The following is a 21,459-nucleotide window of genomic DNA, read 5'->3' as shown; positions in this document are numbered from 1 at the left end:
GCAGCACCCAGTCTTATCTCTAGACCTATGGGGAGGAGAATCCGGTTGATGTTGCTGGGAGGAGGGATATCCTGAAGTAGAAGGCTTAGGATTGCACTCCACCAGAGAAAGGTACCTGCAGGAGGGTGTGGTTTAGTTAAGAGTCTTGGTCGCTACCTGCTGGAAGGTCAAAGTAGTAGTCTTGTCTGCCCTGTCCAGGGTTTCTTTGACCTTCTCCTCATCAAAGAAAAGACCAGAGTTTATGGAGGAATGTCTGAGGAGAATCTTTGTGGCAGTCTTAAAGGACGGAGGGAGATGCGTGAGGTAATACTCTCTATGTAGTGCCTTTACATTGGCTAAGGCAAAGGGGGAATCCTTTGCCTGATCCACCATGGCTATCTGGAGACTCTTGAAGAGTTGATCTCCCATGGCCATGGTAGTAGGAGGTGGTGGTGTGAACTGTAAAAGACAGTAGAAGGCTCCCAGGATCAAAAAAAAAAAAAAAAAAAAAAAAAAAATCTGTGCCCCCCTCATCAGGATCAAAAAAAAAAAAAAAAAAAAAAAAAAAAAAAAAAAAAAAAAAAAAAAAAAAAAATCTGTGCCCCCCTCATCCTTTGCCAAGACACCTTCCAGCCTGGACATGTCTGCCTCCCAGGCAAAAACCTGGAGTTCCCTTCCCTTAGTGGTAAGAGAGAGAGAGGGCTAGGTCAGGTTTTAGCTTGGCTGCCTTGCCTGCTTCTTCATGGCCACTAACTGCATACATATGAAGGTATTGACAAGGGTAGGCCTAGAACATTCCACATTCCACAGCTCTCAGCAAAGCATTTGAGGCTGCTTCAATGGAGTAAACCATTGGTCTTGCTCATGTGAACCTAGGAGCACAGACAGTCTCGTATTGTCTGGGTGCACCTTGCAGGTCTACCTGAACTGTCTCCACATGGAGGAGGCAGTAGACACCTGCCGAAACGATAATTACTCCCAGTGAGGTCTAAAGCACTGTTCAGGGGGTGCTGTGAACTTATCATTAAACCCAGCTGTGACCTCACTGAATGTTTCCCTTTGTGTCTCACAACACAAGGGGGCAGTCACAGCCTGCCCTCTAAAGACAACTCTCTTCCTCCACACAAAACTACAAGCACCTAATAACACACACCCTTCACTCAAAAATTTTGAAATCATCATGGCGACTCCTACACCAGCCTCGGAGTCCCCATTGGGGGAGGGGACCATAAATGTCCCCAGGTCACACTGCCTTTCTGTCGACAACCCTAAGTGTCTTGACAGCCCCCCTCAACTTTTTCTTCATTAACTTCTGCAATATTCGCAGTCTAAGATCTAATTTTCAATCTGTAGAACACCACCTCTCCTCTTCTAAACCTCAGCTTCTTTTCCTCACTGAAACTCAGGTGTCTGAGGCAACTGACAGTAGCCCCTTTTCTGTTCCCTCCTACTTTCTCTATCCTCATTTTCGATCCAAAGCTGGATGCTGTGTTTATGTGCGCAATGACTTAACCTGCTCTTGTGCCCACGCTCTTGAATCTTCCGAGTTTTCCACCATCTGGCTACGACTACACAGTCACTCTCAAACTAAATTTATCTGTGCTGTATACCTTTCACCTAACTCCTCTGACTATAAGAAATTCTTTGACTACTTAGCTTCCAAAGTGGAGCACATTCTGACCCTCTTCCCTTTTGCAGAGATCTCCATTCTTGCAGACTTCAATGTTCACCACCAGCTTTGGCTTTCCTCTCCCTTCACTGACTATCCTGGTGAACTAGCCTTCAACTTTGCTATCCTCCACGACCTAGAGCAATTGGTGCAACACCCTACTCGTATTCCTGACCGTCTTGGAGATACACCTAACATTTTTGACCTTTTCCTGACCTTTGATCCTTCTGCTTATGCTGTCACCCTTTCTTCTCTGTTAGGCTCCTCCAATCACAATCTCATATCTGTATCTTGTCCTATTGCTCCAATCCCTCCTCAAGATCCCCCTAAGCAAAGGTGCCTCTGGCATTTTGCCTCTGCTAGTTGGGTGGACCTGAGGAGGTATTTTGAAAATTATTGGAATTGGAATGATTACTGCTTCCGTGTCAGAGACCCGTCTTTGCGTGCTGAGCACATAACAGAGGTGATAGTGTCTGGCATGGAGGTGTACATTCCTCACTCTTTTTCTCGTCCTAAACCTTCTAAACCTTGGTTTAACAGTTTGTTCTCGTGCTTTACATGATAAGAGAGGTGGCCCACAAAAGGTACTTAAGCCTTCCATCACCAGAATCTCATGCACTTTATATTTCTGCCCAGAACTATGCCAAGTCTGTTCTCCAACTAGCCAAAAACTCCTTCATTAACAGAAAGTGTCAAAACCTTTCAAGATCTAACTTCCCTCATGACTTTGGCATCTAGCCAAAAATATCTCCAATAACTTTGCTTCTTCTTTCCCTCCTTTATTTCAACCAGATGGTACCACTGCTATCACATCTGCTAAAGCTCTTTGCTCAAACCTTTGCTAAAAATTCTACCTTGGACGATTCAGGGCTTGTTCCTCCCTCTCCTTCACCCTCTGACTACTTCATGCTACCTATTAAAATTCTTCGCAATGATGTTTTACATGCCCTTGCTGGCCTAAACCCTTGGAAGGCTTATGGACCTGATGGGGTCCCTCCTATTGTTTTCCGAAACTGTGCCTCCGTGACTGTACCTTGCCTAGTCAAAAGTCTTTCAACTCTGTCTGTCAACATCTACCTTTCCTTCTTGCTGGAAGTTTGCCTACATTCAGCCAGTTCCTAAAAAGGGTGACCGTTCTAATCCCTTAAACTACCGTCCTATTGCTTTAATTTCCTGCCTATCTAAAGTTTTTGAATCTATCCTCAACAGGAAGATTCTTAAAACATTTATCACTTCACAACCTTCTATCTGATCGCCAGTACAGGTTCTGTCAAGGCCACTCTACTGGTGATCTTCTGGCTTTCCTTACTGAGTCTTGGTCATCCTCTTTTAGAGATTTTGATGAAACTTTTGCTGTTGCCTTGGACATATCAAAAGCTTTTGATAGAGTCTGACACAAAGCTTTGATTTCCAAACTACCCTCCTACGGCTTCTATCCTTCTCTCTGTAACTTCATCTCAAGTTTCCTTTCTGACTGTTCTATTGCTGCTGTGGTAGACGGTCACTGTTCTTCTCCTAAATCTATTAACAGTGGTGTTCCTCAGGGTTCTATCCTGTCACCCACTCTCTTCTTCTTATTCATTAATGATCTTCTAAACCAAACTTCTTGTCCTATCCACTCCTACACTGATGATACCACTCTGCACTTTTCCATGTCTTTTCACAGACATCCAACCCTTCAGGAGGTAAACATTTCACGCAGGGAAGCCACAGAACACTTGACTTCTGATCTTTCTAAAATTTCTGATTGGGGCAGAGCAAACTTGGTATTGTTCAATGCCTCAAAAACTCAATTCCTCCATCTATCAACTAGATACAACCTTCCAGACAACTATCCCCTCTTCTTCAATGACACTCAACTGTCCCCCTCTTCTACACTGAACATCCTCAGTCTGTCCTTTACTTATAATCTGAACTGGAAACTTCACATCTCATCTCTAGCTAAAACAGCTTCTATGAAGTTAGGCATTCTGAGATGTCTCTGCCAGTTTTTCTCACACTCCCAGCTGCTAACTCTGTACAAGGGCCTTATCCGTCCATGTATGGAGTATGCTTCACATGTATGGGGGGTTCCACTCATAATTCTCTTCTAGACAGGGTGGAATCAAAAGCTTTTCGTCTCATCAACTCCTCTCCTCTAACTGACTGTCTTCAGCCTCTCTCTCACCACCGCAATGTTGCATCTCTAACTGTCTTCTACTGCTATTTTCATGCTAACTGCTCTTCTGATCTTGCTAACTGCGTGCCTGCCCTCCTCACGTGGCCTCGCTGCACAAGACTCTTCTTTCTCTCATCCCTATTCTGTCCACCTCTCTAATGCAAGAGTTAACCAGTATTCTCAATCATTCATCCCTTACTCTGGTAAACTCTGGAACTCCCTGCCTGCTTCAGTATTTCCACCTTCCTATGACTTGAATTCCTTCAAGAGGGAGGTTTCAAGACACTTATTCATCAGTTTTTTACTACTGCTTTGACCCTTTTATGGGATTGGCATTTCAGTGGGCATTTTTTTTTATTGGATTTTTGTTGCCCTTGGCCAGTGTCCTTCGTACATAAAAAAAAAAAAAAAAAAAAACACTGCCCTTCCACTTCAGGGAAACAGGAGACAACAAATTCCACCATCTTGTGGTGGAATTTGGGGTATCTGGTTCCTCTGGGTGGTCTTATCATCATCATAGAAGTGCACTGGTAGGTTAGAGTGGAGTAGCAACATGGATGACATGCCCACATTTGGGATAGGTATGAAAGGGACAGCCAAAATAGAGGTGGCTGACCAAGGACAAGGCTGAGCCACCTCTGGGTGGGTGGCGAGGAGTGGGGCTAAGGTGTCAGAATCAGAATGAGAACATGAAGAAGTCTCCCTTGGAAGCTGGCTGACTGGCTTAAAAAATAGGTCCAACCCAAAACCCAAATATCTCTGAACCAATGGGGAGCTCAGCGGTAACCTCCTCATGTGACCAAGTGACCTGAGGGTCCCTGCCTGAGATACTACAGTGAGACACCAGAGCCATGGATGACACTGTTGCTAGTGGAGAGGTTTGTGCATCCATGCACACAAGCTGCAGCCAACAGTGGGTTGGCAACTGAGGTGGTGGTGATGTGCACCTTGGGAAAGTCATCCCGGTGTGCGATGGGGACACAAGGTGTAAGTGTGATTGCTCAGGTGCATGTACACCCTTTGGCTGTGTGGGCTGGGCTAATTCCATAGCCACTATGCCCACAGCCTGTCCCTCACCCTGGGCCAGTAGATACATAGGATGAACAGGAGCCCAGTCATGTCCCAGTCACAACAAAGGGTCATCTGGATAGGAGGATGCAGCCAAACTTGCCCCCATCTCATTATGTCATGACTGTTTTACCTTCCACAGCACGTCCTTAAGGGCCAAGAGCGTTTGCCAGTGAAGATATTATAATTCATGTCCTGCTCTAAACTAACAAAATGGGCAGGGCATAACTCTTGCCCCTGGCTGGCCCCCTCTGACCTCACAGCTTGGAGTGTCACCACACTCTGCTCAGCACCACAGGCAGATGGGTGGCTGGTCACAGCCTCTGCCATGTCTTGAGCCGAAGGCATAGAGTGTGCTGGAAGAGAGGAGTGGGCAACAGCTAGCTGTGACTTAAGTTCATGAGGGACTAGCTCACCATCTTTTGGAAGGTGGTGTGTAAAAAAAAAAATAAATAAATAAATAAATAAAACTGACATACCAGCAGGGCAGAGGAACTCATCATCACCACCTGGCACCAATTCATCCTGAAACACTTCTCCCAAGACAGTAACAGGAAGGGCAGGGCAAAGCTGAGCCTGAACAGGAGTGTCCTTGATGCCCTTCTTATGGGAACGGGCATCACACCTCCACTGAAGGAAGCAATGATGTTTAAAGGCTCCAGAAACAAGCTCATCATCCCACTCCTTGCACTCGGGACAACGGGACTCAATGTTACAAGTTACAAGTGCCATGACAGGTATATATACAGTGTGAGGATCCTTAGTAGCACTACCCATCACCCTTCTACAGGCTGGAGTGACACAGGTCCTCCTGGGGATATGGGAGCCCAATGAGGAAGCTGAGGAGCAGAAGACTGGTGCAGGAGCACCAGTCACTTCAATTTCCCTTATTTCTGGCTGAACAGAAAATCATCAGAAAGGCCTGGGGAAGCCATGACACAAAGAAAAATCAGAGATGGCTAGGAAATGCAGATGTAAACAATATGGTTGTTGAGAAAGAAATGTGGGTATGAGGAATAGTGGGGGTACCACAGATTACCAGTGTTGCCATAGCAACCCTGATTGCAGTTTTTGAATGGAATTAAATGTAAAATGTGGGAAGAATGAGTTGGGTAATATTGGGGAGCATGTAATACAAAGTGGAAGAAACAGGTCTCATGTGAAACAACTTACCTTTTTTTCTTTTCTTATGAGTAATGTCTAAAATAACATAGGCAAATAATTTGCCACTTTGTGCAGCATTTTCTTTCATACTATGCAATCTGTACTGAGAAGTCATACTTTATTTAATTGCATAAAAAAGCTTCTAGACTTGTATGCTTACAACCTCACCTTAGATAACGGTAGTACTGAACCAAATGCCATGGTTGGTAGTTCTGGTCCTGGAAGCTACTCTCTCCAGACCTGAAGTAGGTGGTGCGGGAGATGTAGCATCCATTATAACGTGGGTGTGGCCGTTGGATGAACATGTTCCGCCATGACCCATAAGCTCCAGGAACGCCACAACTCAGGCCCCAAATCCTAACAAAAAACTTTCATCTTAAGTTTCAAATTCTGTGCCTCAGAAATCATTAAAGTAGAAAAAACCTTGACATGTTTTTCTAGACTGAGCTAGAAAAAAAAAATCAAGAATTTTCTTTTCTTTAGACACAGGGCTGGGAAAAAGTCAAGATTTCTCTCTCTGTATATATATATATATATATATATATATATATATATATATATATATATATATATATATATATATATATATATATATATATATATATAAAGGATTTTTATTTAATTTATTTTTTTTATTTAAATAATTTTTTTATATTTAAATTATTTTTTTGCATTAATCCTCGTTTGTTTGCATTATTTGTTTCAGTCTTATGAGGCCATTTTCTTGTAGTGAACTTAGCCAATGTTGAATGAACTCATAGTTTAGTATACATTACCCAACATAAGTTTTCGAGAAAAAATTATAAGTAGGACTAATAGTCTGATCAGACCTGTTAGGTTAAAGTAACTAACTAACTTTGCATTAAAAAGAATTAAACTCATTAAACTTCATAATCACATTTATTGTTATTATAAGCAAATAGATCTTTTCTTTCTTTTTTATGCATTTGAATAATTTTCTTATGAGATGGCAATAATTCACTGGTGCCTGACTCGCTGCAGGACCAGTACAGGATCAGTAAACTCAGTAAGGACAAGTGCACTTGATACTTTTCCTGTGCAACTGCTTCACATGTTCTTCCTTCTTCCTTGTATATATATATATATATATATATATATATATATATATATATATATATATATATATATATATATATATATATATATATATATATATATATATATAGTTTAAGCCATTAGATATCTTATTTTCAACATAATGCTTAATTAATTATTAATACAGTATATTTAATTTTTATTTAAGTCATGATTTTTTACTTTTAATATAACACTTAAATAATTAATAATACAGTATATTTAATTTTGATACAAATCATGATTTTTTTTTTACTCTAATTTAAATTGATCTGAATAATTTGATCTAAATTAAACAAACCCTGTCTAGACATAATTAGCAGACTAAAACAAGTTACTACAGCATGAATAACAATTAGGGTGATGTTTCTACTGATCTGCCTATCTATCTATCTATCTACATATATATATATATATATATATATATATATATATATATATATATATATATATATATATATATATATATATATATATATATATATGACAACTGTATCCAAAAACAACAGGATGCCCACAATGGAAGAAATTTATTTGTCATCAGAAAATGACCAGGCCATGCTCTACTACTTACAGGGATTCTATGACAATATACCCAACAAAAAAAATCTCAAATATGATGATTCCTGCATGCATCAACATCTCTCATAGAGAAAAGTACTTGAAAAGCACACCAATATAGTTAGATCACAAAACTCACCTGAGACAAGCTTTGTGCCACAGTTCAGGGTTCCTGGCCACCAGATAGAAGCCTTGACACACCCGTGACACCTGTTCCAGCGATCTCATATCCAGATCACTTCCAACTACCCAGTGCATAATGCGCTCCAGCATCTCAGGAGGCAAACAAGAAATATGTGGTGCCTGGAAAATTCACATAGGTACCTTGATACTGTATTACTAATACTTTATTATGAAACTTGGTTATTGTTAAAAGATGCTTTAGTAATGAGAACAGCGCAAAGATGGTGGTGCTTTGAATAGGTCACTGTGTTTATGTGATGCAGTAAAACAATGCCAGTTTTTTTTTTACCCAAGGAAAAGAAAATCTATGTTCAACATAGAAGAAGAAAAAGTAAAACTGAGGACACTTCTGCATACCTCCTGGTCAAACTGGGGAATGCATACAGCTTGAGAGGAAGATGTCAATGCCTGGAATCTGAATACAAGGTCTTGAATCTCTTCTTGGTCCAATTCGTCTTCTGAAGCTGTGTCCTCTCCTTCCCCTTGAGCCTGGTAGTCTGAGTAAGCGAATGGGAGAATAATGTTAATGTAACATCAATTTTGACATTTTCCTACAATACATACCTACTCTCTGAGCTGTGGTGCCAAAATGATGTCGTCCCAAAGTGGTACACATTCAGGAACTGTCATCATCACCAAACTAATACAGTATAACCCCAGCTATCTGGAATTCTCAAGCAACCAGAATTTTTTTTTTTTTTGAGGGAAAATAAATAAATAAAATAATATTTAAAAAATCTCAAATATATGAAATTAGCACCAAGCAAGCAGTGTGAGTGGAATGGTTAGCTTTCCCACCACTTGCATAACCAAATTTGTTAACTGAGTGTTTCTGCTGGATATCCATACAATTTCCTTAATTACCTGCCATGCTGAAGCTCCCATCCAAATGTAAACATAAATATCAGTTGCATCAAAGCAAACATCAGCATTGTTGGTGTCAGAGCCTACTCTGGTTGATAGGCTTATGCTTGTGGAAGAAAATCCTGATAAACCCCCATCTTCATAGAACTAGTGATACATATGAATAAAACTACTGCTAAAGAACTAGTTTTACAAGACACATATAAGCAGTAAATAAGGAACATTAGTGTGTACCCTGAAAATTTACGTAAGTGTTAACATACAGACAATACGGTACATAATACAGTATCAGCTTCGGGGCACTCTAGAAGGAACATACATACACCAGATGAGTAAGTATAGTCCTTTTATTTCATGATGCCTTTTACTTATTTTTCTTTCATTTGTATCTGTCATACTTACAAGTACTAGTGTACAGTATTTAATTTTGGTTCTTACTGAAAATAGAATATTCATAAGAGTAACACTCAACCAACCAGAAAATCCAGCAATCCAAAAAACACTATCCCCCATGGGTGCCAGATAGCTGGGGTTATACTGTACATGGAATTCCCATTCTCTTCTTCAGTTCACTATCTGTGATTACAGGCCTAATGCTCAGTGATGCATTTTGCATGTTCATCTCCATCTCCATCAATGCCCAGTCTATGGGCATCCTTCTCCATGCCTTCCTAGGTTCTGCTAGCATACTGTGGTACATTCATCAACAGGCCAAATTAAGTGTTCCTTGGAGAGTTCTTTAGGTGCCAACAACGGTAACAGCTCCTAAATCTTCCTCCATTCATTTTTAGTCCCTAACACTACACTATTTGCATTTACTGCTCACTCTAGACAAGACATTTTGCAAAAGTGACCCTACACTGTTGCACATGGGCTAAGACTGAAGTTTTCTGATACAACAATGACTCCTGCACCTTCTGATTACATAGGAACTTTATAACATCTTTACAGACACATCTAGGACAACCTTTGAGTTCCTCTTCTTCAATGCATGGGCCTTTTCTCAAGCTCTCTCTCTTTGCAAGATGTTTTGAGATCTTTCATAGCCTTCCTGATCAAAATCTGTGGATTGGTTTATACCTAGCAACTCATTCTTAACTAATCACTGTGACAGCCACAAGCATCACTAAATATTATTTCTTTTTTGTGGCCTGCATCCTTGTCATTTATGCAAAAAATTTGCCTGCTGATATTTAATTCCTCTAAGTACAGTCTTAATACCAATAAAATGATTCTCCAACAAAGGAATACAGTTAAATCCACATTTTAAAAGCCTTTTCCATTATGGGGATGAAGAATTGATGGCAAGCAATTTCAGAAAGATTCATTCAACCCAAATAAACACTTGACTGCCAAGTCTTGGTCAGGCCAATGACATAGCTCAGCCACAAGTTTTGGCAAATACATAGCTCAGCCACAAGTTTTGGCAAATACAATCAAAATATTTGTATACAGGGATGACACCTTAATAAGGATATCTGAATTAAGATATCACATACTGTTTTATAATAGAAATCAAAACAAAGAGCAAGGGTCTTAAGTAGCTCCCCTTGCCTTGTTGTGAATCAGCAGGATATCAATGTCCAGTTCCATTGTAAAGCCCAAGATATAACATAGGGCCAAATGGATGTCCCATGATGACAATGAACTTCTCATCTAGTTCTTGTAATGCAAGAGTTTCTTTGGCAGCAACATGATCACCCTTACACACTTGCCCTACTCACTAAATTAGGCTTCGTGCAACTTTCTCTTCCTAAAGATGAAGCTGTGTTGCCATTTGGACATCATGGAGATTCAGCAGAAATCACAGATGCTTCACAAACTTCAAGAACAAAACACAGAATGTATTTTGGATGCAACAATGGTGTTGGGAGCATTGTATTGCTGCTCAAGAGAAGCTATTTTGAAGGGAATGATGCTAAATTTAAATGAAATATTTTGTTGTATATATGGCTAGTCTTAGAACTTTTTGATATCATCTTGTACTTCATCATGATCTTCATAATTTATGACAACTAGCTGTTGCTGATGTAAGAGCTTCAAGTGATCTTTAGAGACCAATCTAGACTACCCTGTGCAGTTCTTGTCCCCACATTACAGGAAAGATATAGGTCTATTAGAATCAGTACAGAGGAGAATGACTAAAAGGATACAGGGGATGAGGAGTATTCCTTATGAGGCAAGAAAGAAGTTGTTAAATTTACATTCTTTAGAGAGACATAGGTTAAGAGGGGACCTGATAGAAGTCTTTAAGTGGTATAAGGGTTATAACAAGCAGGATATAAACAAAATTCTTAGGATCAGCAACCAGGGTAGAACAAGAAATAACAGGTTCAAGCTTGAAAAATTTTGGTTTAGTGGTAGATGAGTGGAATGAACTCAGTAATCATGTTGTTAGTGCTAGGACACTAGAGAGCTTTAAGAGAAGATTAGATAGGTTTATGGATGGGGAAAATAGGTATATTTCATACAGGGATTGCCACATGTAAGCCTGGTCGCTTCTTGCAGCTTCCCTTATTTCTTATGTTCTTATCTCTGGATTAGGTTAAGAACTCACACATTACATGACCCTTGCTTAGGGGGCACTATGTAACTTCTTACTCCCAGTAAAATATCCTTAGTGACCTGAAATAGGTTTGAATCTATACCTGTCAAAAAGCAGGCAAGGATATTCTCCATGGAGCTTGCAAGAGTGTGTGTGTGTGTGTGTGTGTGTGTGTGTGTGTGTGTGTGTGTGTGTGTGTGTGTGTGTGTGTGTGTGTGTGTGTGTGTGTGTGTGTGTGTGTAAGAGAGAGAGAGAGAGAGAGAGAGAGAGAGAGAGAGAGAGAGAGAGAGAGAGAGAGAGAGAGAGAGAGAGAGAGAGAGAGAGAGAGAGAGAGAGAATAATAATAGTTCCTGCTTTAGTGATACTACATTAATAAATATGATATTTCAGCAATATAAGATGTGGTTTTTGAAAATGCAATCCATGAACCATTAACCACTTGTAGAAGTATGTTAAAATTTGAATACTTAATTACAAGAAATAATTTGATCAACCAAATGAACAGTGAACTGTCTTACTTTCACTCCATTCAAGCATGTTCTGATGATGGACCCTGAATTCTATGTCTGGCACCAGTGTCATTGCTCGACGGTAGAACTGGATGGCCTCATACAGTCGTCCACTTTGCTCCAACTCGACAGCCTTTTTGAACAGCTCTGTAGCCTAAAATGGAGTTTTCATTTAACTTTACATATAGCATCTATCCTATCTTAAAAGAATTGTGTTTGCAGTACACATTACAGACATACTTTATTATATTTATGAGTTTGATTTTTCACTTTCCTTAAATATTATACACAAATTTTTCAGCAAAGAAAAATTGACCTTTGTGCAATATCTGGTTCATATTATTACACCATAAGATGGTGTAATAATGACACCACAATTTCCTGTCTTGGATTATTGTTACTATTACCACCCCAACTTGAAGCAGCTGTTTTATCTCCACACTTATTCCTATGGTAGAAATTTCAGCAATTTCTTCCTCAGTTTAAGTTTTCATAGTAGGAGTATATGTGGAATGGTTAGTTAACAAGAAAGGCAGATGTTTAAAGGGAAGTAATGCTGTGTGTGTGTGTGTGTGTGTGTGTGTGTGTGTGTGTGTGTGTGTGTGTGTGTGTGTGTGTGTGTGTGTGTGTGTGTGTGTGTGTGTGTGTGTGTTTACCTAATTGTAACATATGGTCCACCTCTATTACTTTTATCCAACTTTACTTTAAATTTGCTTAAGGTTTTTGTTTAGGCCACTTCTTTAACCTATTCCATATTTTTACATATCAATATGGAAAGTCGTATTTCTTAATGTCCCTTCCGTGTATGCTCTTCTTGATTTTATTTCCATAGCCTCTTTTATCTGTCTGTATAAGGTCCTCTGTCTAGTTTCTCTTGCCCATTCATTACTCTGTACACCACAATTAGATTTTCCTCTCCTCTGTTCAAGAGTTATGAGACCAAGTCACTCTAGTCCCACATATCTGAACATACAGATTATTTGTATGAGTAAACCACTTGTTAGCCACAACACTAGTCACACTGGCTTGCATGTGAGAGAGGGGGAGAGAAAGGCCACTGTCACATTGTGGCAATGACACTGCCACATTGCAAAAGCACACACAAACAAATGAGAGGTGTCTCACCTCACTACTATGGTACTCTCTTAACTGCTACACAGTAATGTATCATGCCATGGTGGCATTGTATTCCCATACCAATGCATCATGCTGGATGTGGGGACAAAACATGCACGCTCACTCAGTTTTAGACATTGTGTCATGCCTGATGTGAGGATGAAATCCATGCACTCAGTTCTTGATATGGCAGCAGTGCACTGCTGCATTACACCAGATGTAAAAAAAAAACACACTCACAGTTCTGGATGCAGCAGTAGCACACCACCACATTGCTGCATCATGCCAGACATGAGGATAAAGCACACACTCTCACAGTTCTAGATGTAGCAGTGTCACACTGCTGCATCATGCTGGATGTGAGGACAAAACACATTCATACAGTTCTAGACATGGTGGTGCTGCGCTACTGCATCGCGTTGGATGTGAGGACAAAACACACACACACAATTCTAGGCCATGTAGCCTGAATGTTTTTCAGTGCTTTCAATACTTTTGGAAGAAAGTTAAGTGCAAAACTTGAGAGTACTGTACTCATCTTGTGGGACACCACTTAAAATTTATATCAAGGTAGATTTGTGGTCCTTTACTATCATTCTCATTCAAGATACAGTATTGTTCTTTATAAAACTGATATTTTCTAATTTCCATATCAACCTTCTGTTTAGTACCTTATCAAAAAGTTTTTTTTTCTTAAATCCAAGTAGGTATTGTCCATCCACCCCCCTCTCTCTTACACCATGTCTGTCATCCTCCAATAAAAGTATATAAGGTTCTTTTACAAGATCTCCCTTCTCAAAAGAATTTGTTTCTGAGTCAGTTTATCATTTACTTCAAGGTACTAAATCAATTTATCCTTTATGATCCTTTTACAAGTCTTTGCCACTACACTGGTCAAGGGTTGGATGGTCATCCTCTCAGCTTTTGAATTTTTCTTGTAACTGAGAGATCTGAACATTATAATTCTGCATGAAACTCATGTAGTTGTTCTCTTTGTTCTCTTTGAGGAGTAAAACAAAAATAGTCCAGTCAGAAACTTATTTCTCTGAATGAATTTAAAAGGGAGTAAAAATTTATCCCAGAAAATACCAAAATACTCATTAAAAAACTAAAGGCATGACAGACCTGAGACTTTGATGAGAATAATACTGAGATAGATGTACTGCAACATAAAAATATCAGCCACTTTCATCCATAACAAAATTTCATGAGAATGATTCCTCTTAGATATATCTGAGAGTGTATTTAACAAGCTGGATTTATCTAGTTGTGAATTTATTGTCCTTATCTTAAAAAAAAACAGAATATTTGTCATGTTCAAGCATTTTCCTCACTTGTGAGCTGAGTGTGCTAACTACTATACCACACTGTGTGTGTGTGTGTGTGTGTGTGTGTGTGTGTGTGTGTGTGTGTGTGTGTGTGTATTTACCTAGTTGTGATATTTGGGAAAGGGAGCTACACTCGTGCTGTCCCATCTCTATATCTACTATCATCCAACTTGGTCTTGAAATCATGAATCGACCTTGCATGAACCACATCTTTTTCCAAGCTATTCCATAGCTCTACTATTCTTAGAAGAAAGCTGTTCTTTTTAATATCCCTTCTACAGGTGGCCTTTTTCAACTTCTTTCCATGTCCTCTTAAATCTTACATCCCATGTTATCAAATCCTGCTGGTCCACGTTTTCTAATCCATTCATCAGCCTATACACTGCAATCAGGTCTTCACTCTCCTTCCATTATTCCAGAGTCTGTAGATTCAAACTTTTCAATCTCTCTTCATATGATATGTCTTGGAGATTTGGAATGTGTGTGTGTGTGTGTGTGTGTGTGTGTGTGTGTGTGTGTGTGTGTGTGTGTGTGTGTGTGTGTGTGTGTGTGTGTGTGTGTGTGTGTCAATAACCACCTTTTATGGGGATGTTAGCCTGCATGAAGAAGGATGGATTACTGCAGGATTTTGACAGTCTTTACCAGAATTAAAACTAAAACTTAATTTACTATGAGTCACTTTAATATGTCTGATGAGAAAAAAATCCTACCTTTGCTTCAACATCTGATGTAACTTCCTCCATTGGAGTGCTGCTCTCAACATTAGGAACACCATAGCCTTCACTACCTCCCTCACCACCTTCACTAATGATGCCACCACCACTATCACTACCATTGTCCTTAGGAGCACTCTGCACGGCTTTCAGAGGTCCTTTATTATGGCTGGAGGAACCTTGAGTGGCCTCCTTCGAAGGAGATGATTGCATAGACACATTGCAAAGGCCTTTCTGGACCTGAGCACCTTCCAGTTCACGTTGCCATTCCTCACGAAAGGAAGCCAGTACAGATTCAGGGTCCTGAAATTTACAATATTCTTGTAATAATCTAACATTTAATAACCAGGAATTCAGCCCAATTTTACAACAAATCAAAATCTTCAAAGTAAAGTTATACACCAAGGGAGATACAAAATTCTATTTAGGATATTAGATATCAACTGTTAAACATAAGCATCTCATCTTTAAAAGTGCATTGTCACTAATAGAATTGCTGCAACTGTCTAGACAGAGTAATTAAATTGTGTACACTTTTAAGCAAAAACCTTCCTCTTATAGATTCTACACTTTTAAGCAAAAAGCATCCTCCTATGGTTTCTCTCTCTCTCTCTCTACTCTTTTTATCTCAAATTTCCTCTCTGTCTATTCTACTCCCACAATGGTTGATGACCACTGCTCTTCTACATTCAGTAACTGGTATTCCACAGGGCTCTATCCTATCATCCACTCTTTTATTATTATTCATCAATAATCTTAATATTACACATTCTCCTGTCTACTCTTATGGAAATGACTCTATACTACACTTTTCTACATAATTTTCCAGACTTCCAACACTACAGGAATTACAAAATTTATGCAGATGCCACATGATACCTGACTCTGATCTTTGTTCATATCAGAATGGGGTAAGACAAACTTTGTTTTATTCAGTGCCTCACCTATCCACACAACACAATATCCTAGACAACTATTCTCTCTTCTCTGATAGCACATAACTTTTCCCTCCACTACATTAATCATTTCACATCTAGACACACCACCTAATGATCAGCAGCAATCCTTCACATGTATACACTATATGTATTACAAGTTACCTGTAATGTTCATAAATTAATATTTTCAGCAAAATATCCTGTGTGCACTCCAATATTAAAAATAAAAATAAAAATATTAAATTGAAATAAGTAAATAAATAAACTAATTAAAAACATGACCTTGGCATAGAAAATATAATAAAATAACAAAAGCAGCTCCTGGGATATTAAAACACTGTGGCCTCAACACAGAATTCACCCAAGCACTGGCACCAGTGAACAGTGGAATGGCGTCAGGCCTGTCATCTCCAAGAATATCAGCTACAAGCCTTTCAGCCTTCCTCTTCAAGTGGCTGGATATCTTCCAACATCCTGCTATCTGAAGTCACTAATAGCCTCAGTCATGGTGGTTACACAACCACAAACACAGTGGTAAGGATATGAGGGAACTAGATCATGAACATCTTACCATACACACACACACACACACACACACACACACACACACACACACACTTGACCTCACAGGGGAAGGACGTGTGACCTTAGGCGCTCTAGAGCAGCCTCGGCCAGCATGTTGGCCTTCCCCGCCCCTTATTGATAGTGACCTCAGTTTTTCCTGTTTTCAACTTTTAGTTTTAGTTTTAGGCTCGCCCTGGTGGGATTGTTGTACTTGTGAACACATTTAGTGAGTGCGTGTTGATACATAAAGAAAAATGTGTCCTTCAGTGCAAATGTAAGAACGCAACTACCTCCTGCGTCGTAGGCGAGGATCCGGTTACCCACCGCTCAACGTGATACAGTGCCTTAAGACCTTGAAACTATTTCGGAACTGCGGATCGAGAGGAGGTAAAAATGTGGTGCATCCCATCAAGGTAGTGACCTCCAGTGCCAGAGAAGACCACAGGGTGGAGAAGAGGGAATACAAACACTTTGAAGTGCCGCGTGTGTGGTATAGTCTTCCCTCTCTCCTCTTATTCAATGCGACATCTCTGGCCAACAAGATGGACGAGTTGATTGTGACGATGAGCTCTACTTGTGCGGACATTGTTGCAGTTACTGGGGCATGGCAGATTGTTCCTGAGGTGTGCACGATGCAGGACTACCAGCTCTACCATCACCTCTAGACAGGACACAGGGGGGGGAGGGGCCGTTTTCTGCCACTCTGCCCTCAGCCCTTCACACCTCCCTGTCGATATTCCTGCCGGAGTAGAGGCCCTGTGGGGTGAGAGTTACGCCCCCCTGCCATCCCAACACAGCCTCCATCATTGTGTGCGTCGTGTACCACCCCCCACGAGCCACCACAGCACAGTTACTCACCACTCACATCATTGACACTGCTGATGCCCTGAGAGTGAGGTATCCTGCCGCCAAGCTGGTCATCTGTGGGGACTTTAACAGATCAGATATCAGCGATATCCTACACCAGCTACACCACACCCAGGTCGTGGACTTCCCCACCCACCAGCAAGCCATCCTCGACCTTATACTGACAGACCTGGGCCAGCAGTACTCGCCCCCGCAAGCTGCTGCCTCCTATGGGGACGGAGCACCCACCTCTTCATACTATGGACACCCACACCCACCACCTCGACCCCACGGCCAGCAGTCACCAGGACCCACCACTCCATGCCTGACTCAGCCATGAGGGAGTTTGGGCAGTGGGTGACACAACACCCGTGGACCGAGGTGCTGGATGTGGAGGACGTCCACTCAAAATGGCACAATTACGTCGCCACCACCACAGAAGCCTTCCACCGCTACATCCCAGCCAAGAGCGTCACAGTGCACCCACCTGATGCCCCCTGGATGACTCATGCGTCAGCGGACCTGGGCGTTCCACTCCTGCCCGGTCCTATACAGGAAACTAAGAAACAGAGTGATCAGGGAGATTAAGGCTGCCAAGGCAAGCTGTTACCTGGACAAGATATACCACCTCAAGCTGGCCAACAATAGACAGTGGTACGCTAAGATTAAAGCTTTGTGTGGCCTACAAAAGCACATTTCATCCCTCCCTTGCACCTCACACCTTCCTGCTAATCTCGCAGCTCAGGAGATGAATGATCACTTTGCCACTATCTGTCAGATCTTTCCTCCCCTCCACACCACTCCGCTTCCTGCCTATCTTCCCGCTCCCTCCCCTTCCCCCATTGTCCAGGCGATGGATGTTTTTAAGAGAATACTCAAATTCAAACCAAGATCCACCACACCCACTGACCTTCCTATAAAAATTTACAAGGAGTTTGCTGTAGAGCTAGCAACACCGCTATGCTCCATAATAAACGCCTCTCTCTCCCAACACTCTTGCCCCGCGGACTGGAAGACATCTTACGTCACCCCCATCCCCAAAACTTCCAGTCCACAGTCACTCAATGACCTCAGGCCAGCCTTTATCACCCCCATCCGTAGCCTTATTTGTGAAGATTTTGTGTATGACTGGGACTACACCAAAATTTGTAATACCGTGGATATCAGACAGTTTGGAAATATTAAAGCCACCTCCACCTCCCATTACCTGACCAACTTCCTTGAATTCATCCACAGCCACCTGGACAAGCGAAACACCTCTCTAGCTGTTGCTTTTGTGGACTTCAAAAAAGCCTTTGATCTTGTTGATCACACTGTTGTCATCGGCAAGGCAATAAGTCTGGGTCTCCCTCCTAACCTGGTAGCGTGGCTAGCTGACTTCCTCACAGGGAGGCGTCAGGCCGTTTGCCATCAGGGCTTTGTCTCTAATTTCCAACAGCTGACATGTGGGGTCCCCCAGGAGACCAAGATGGGTCCACTTTGCTTCCTCCTCCTCATCAACGACGCCCTTACTGACACCCCCCATCACTGGAAGTATGTGGACAACTGCACCGTGGGTGTCCCAGTTTCCAACAAGAACCCAGACTACTCGCCACTGCAAGCAATTCTGGAGCGACTACAGACATGGATGGAGGAGAGCAGGATGACCATCAACCACAGCAAAATTATGGTGATGCATTTCTGTACCTCCTCTGTACCAGTGCCCCCTCCCCAGCTCACAGTGGGCCCTCACCCCCTCCAGGTGGTCCGATGTGCCAAGCTTCTCGGAGTCACGGTGGACGACCAGCTGACCTGGAAGCAGCATGTCGCCAGCACCATAAGATCTGCTATCTACAGGCTGTACATGCTGCACAGACTCAGGTCGCTGGGGATGCCGACAGACGAATTAAGGGGGGTGTACCTCACCTTCATCCTCCCCAAACTCATGTATACCTCCCCAGCATGGTCCTCCTCCCTCACACACACTCAACAGCTACAGCTGGAGAGTGTGCAGAAAAGGGCGTGCAGGGTCATCCTTGGCCCTGCCTACACCACCTATGATGAAGCCCTGACCACCCTGAGTCTGTTCAGACTATCCACCAGGCACTGAGAGGCTCTGGAAAAGTTTGGAAGGGAACTGCTGCATCATCCACGTCTCAGACACATGCTGCCGCCTGACGCGCCTCGCCCGGTCCATGCCACCAGACACCCCAACAAGACAACGCCCCTAAAGGCGCAGCACACGGACCGGTACAGACTCAGCGCGATTTCCACCATGGTGCAAGCCATCAATCAATAGTATTTCCCTTCTAGATTAGACTTAGCTTTAGGATAAATGTTAAGTATTTCCCCACCCCCTCTGTACATTTTTAGTTTGTTAACTGCCTAAAGAATAAACTGTTTATTATTATTATTATTATTATTATTATTATTATTATTATTACAAAAGCACAGCAAGCATCTCAAGCTATGGAAAATGTGACCTGTAGGGTCCAAAGTGGTAGTCAAAAATTGAAGGGTGTCTTTTTTTTTTTTTATGTAGGAAGGACACTGGCCAAGGGCAACAAAAATGTAATAAAAAAATGCCCACTGAAATGCCAGTTCCATAGAAGGGTCAAAGCAGTGGTCAAAAATTGATGGATAAGTGTCTTGAAACCTCCCTCTTGAAGGAATTCAAGTCATAAGAAGGTGGAAATACAGAAGCAGGCAGGGAGTTCCACAGTTTACCAGAGAAAGGGATGAATGACTGAGAATACTGGTTAACTCTTGCGTTAGAGAGGTGAACAGAATAGGGGTGAGAGAAAGAAGAAAGTCTTGTGCAGCGAGGCCGCAGAAGGAGGGGAGGCATGCAGTTAGCAAGATCAGAAGAGCAGTTAACATGAAAATAGCGATAGAAGACAGCTAGATATGCAACATTGCGGCGATGAGAGAGAGGCTGAAGACAGTCAGTTAGACGAGAGAGTTGATGAGACGAAAAGCTTTTGATTCCACCCTGTCTAGAAGAGCAGTATGAGTGGAACCCCCCCCAGACATGTGAAGCATACTCCATACATGGACAGATAAGGCCCTTGTACAGAGTTAGCAGCTGGGGGGTGAGAAAAACTGGCGGAGATGTCTCAGAACACCTAACTTCATAGAAGCTGTTTTAGCTAGAGATGAGATGTGAAGTTTCTAGTTCAGATTATAAGTAAAGGACAGACCGAGGATGTTCAGTGTAGAAGAGGGGGACAGTTGAGTGTCATTGAAGAAGAGGGGATAGTTGTCTGGAAGGTTGTGTCAAGTTGATAGATAGAGGAATTGAGTTTTTGAGGCATTGAACAATACCAAGTTTGCTTTGCCCCAATCAGAAATTTTAGAAAGATCAGAAGTCAGGCGTTCTGTGGCTTCCCTACATGATATGCTTACCTCCTGAAGGGTTGGACGTCTACGAAAAGACGTGGAAAAGTGCATGGTTTTATCATCAGCGTAGGAGTGGATAGGACAAGAAATTTGGTTTAGAAGATCATTAATGAATAATAAGAAGAGAGTGGGTGACAGGACAGAACCTTGAGGAACACCACTGTTTATAGATTTAGGAGAAGAACAGTGACCGTCTACCACAGCAGCAATAGAACGGTCAGAAAGGAAACTTGAGATGAAGTTACAGAGAGAAGGATAGAAACCGTAGGAGGGTAGTTTGGAAATCAAAGCTTTGTGCCAGACTCTATCAAAAGCTTTTGATATGTCCAAGGCAACAGCAAAAGTTTCACCAAAATCTCTAAAAGAGGATGACCAAGACTCAGTAAGGAAAGCCAGAAGATCACCAGTAGAGCGGCCTTGACGGAACACATACTGGCAATCAGATAGAAGGTTGTGAAGTGATAGATGTTTAAGAATCTTCCTGTTGAGGATAGATTCAAAAACTTTAGATAGGCAGGAAATTAAAGCAATAGGACAGTAGTTTGAGGGATTAGAACGGTCACCCTTTCTAGGAACAGGTTGAATGTAGGCAAACTTCCAGCAAGAAGGAAAGGTAGATGTTGACAGACAGAGCTGAAAGAGTTTGACTAGGCAAGGTGCAAGCACAGAGGCACAGTTTCAGAGAACAATAGGAGGGACCCCATCAGGTCCATAAGCCTTCTGAGGGTTTAGGCCAGCAAGGGCATGGAAAACATCATTGCGAAGAATTTTAATAGGTGGC

The 21,459-nt window shown here is 41.7% G+C and overlaps 1 protein-coding gene across 3 annotated transcripts in view; it reads right to left on the bottom strand.

Moving 5' to 3' along the window:
- LOC135101464 (F-box only protein 9-like) overlaps positions 1–21,459 on the bottom strand; it is a 51,618-nt gene that overhangs the window by 15,201 nt on the left and 14,958 nt on the right. For all 3 annotated transcript variants that reach the window (XM_064005443.1, XM_064005444.1, XM_064005445.1), the window contains 5 exons: positions 14,950–15,255; positions 11,805–11,949; positions 8,235–8,374; positions 7,834–7,997; positions 6,207–6,395 (listed from right to left, as the gene is read on the bottom strand). In XM_064005443.1, coding sequence (XP_063861513.1) covers positions 6,207–6,395; positions 7,834–7,997; positions 8,235–8,374; positions 11,805–11,949; positions 14,950–15,255 — 944 coding nt within the window. The remainder of the gene's footprint in view (positions 1–6,206; positions 6,396–7,833; positions 7,998–8,234; positions 8,375–11,804; positions 11,950–14,949; positions 15,256–21,459) is intronic.

This window comes from Scylla paramamosain, chromosome 6 (genome assembly GCF_035594125.1).
Source record: "Scylla paramamosain isolate STU-SP2022 chromosome 6, ASM3559412v1, whole genome shotgun sequence".
NCBI lineage: Eukaryota > Metazoa > Arthropoda > Malacostraca > Decapoda > Portunidae > Scylla > Scylla paramamosain.
Note: the sequence above shows the minus strand (reverse complement) of the source record. Positions and strands in the feature narration are given on the sequence as shown.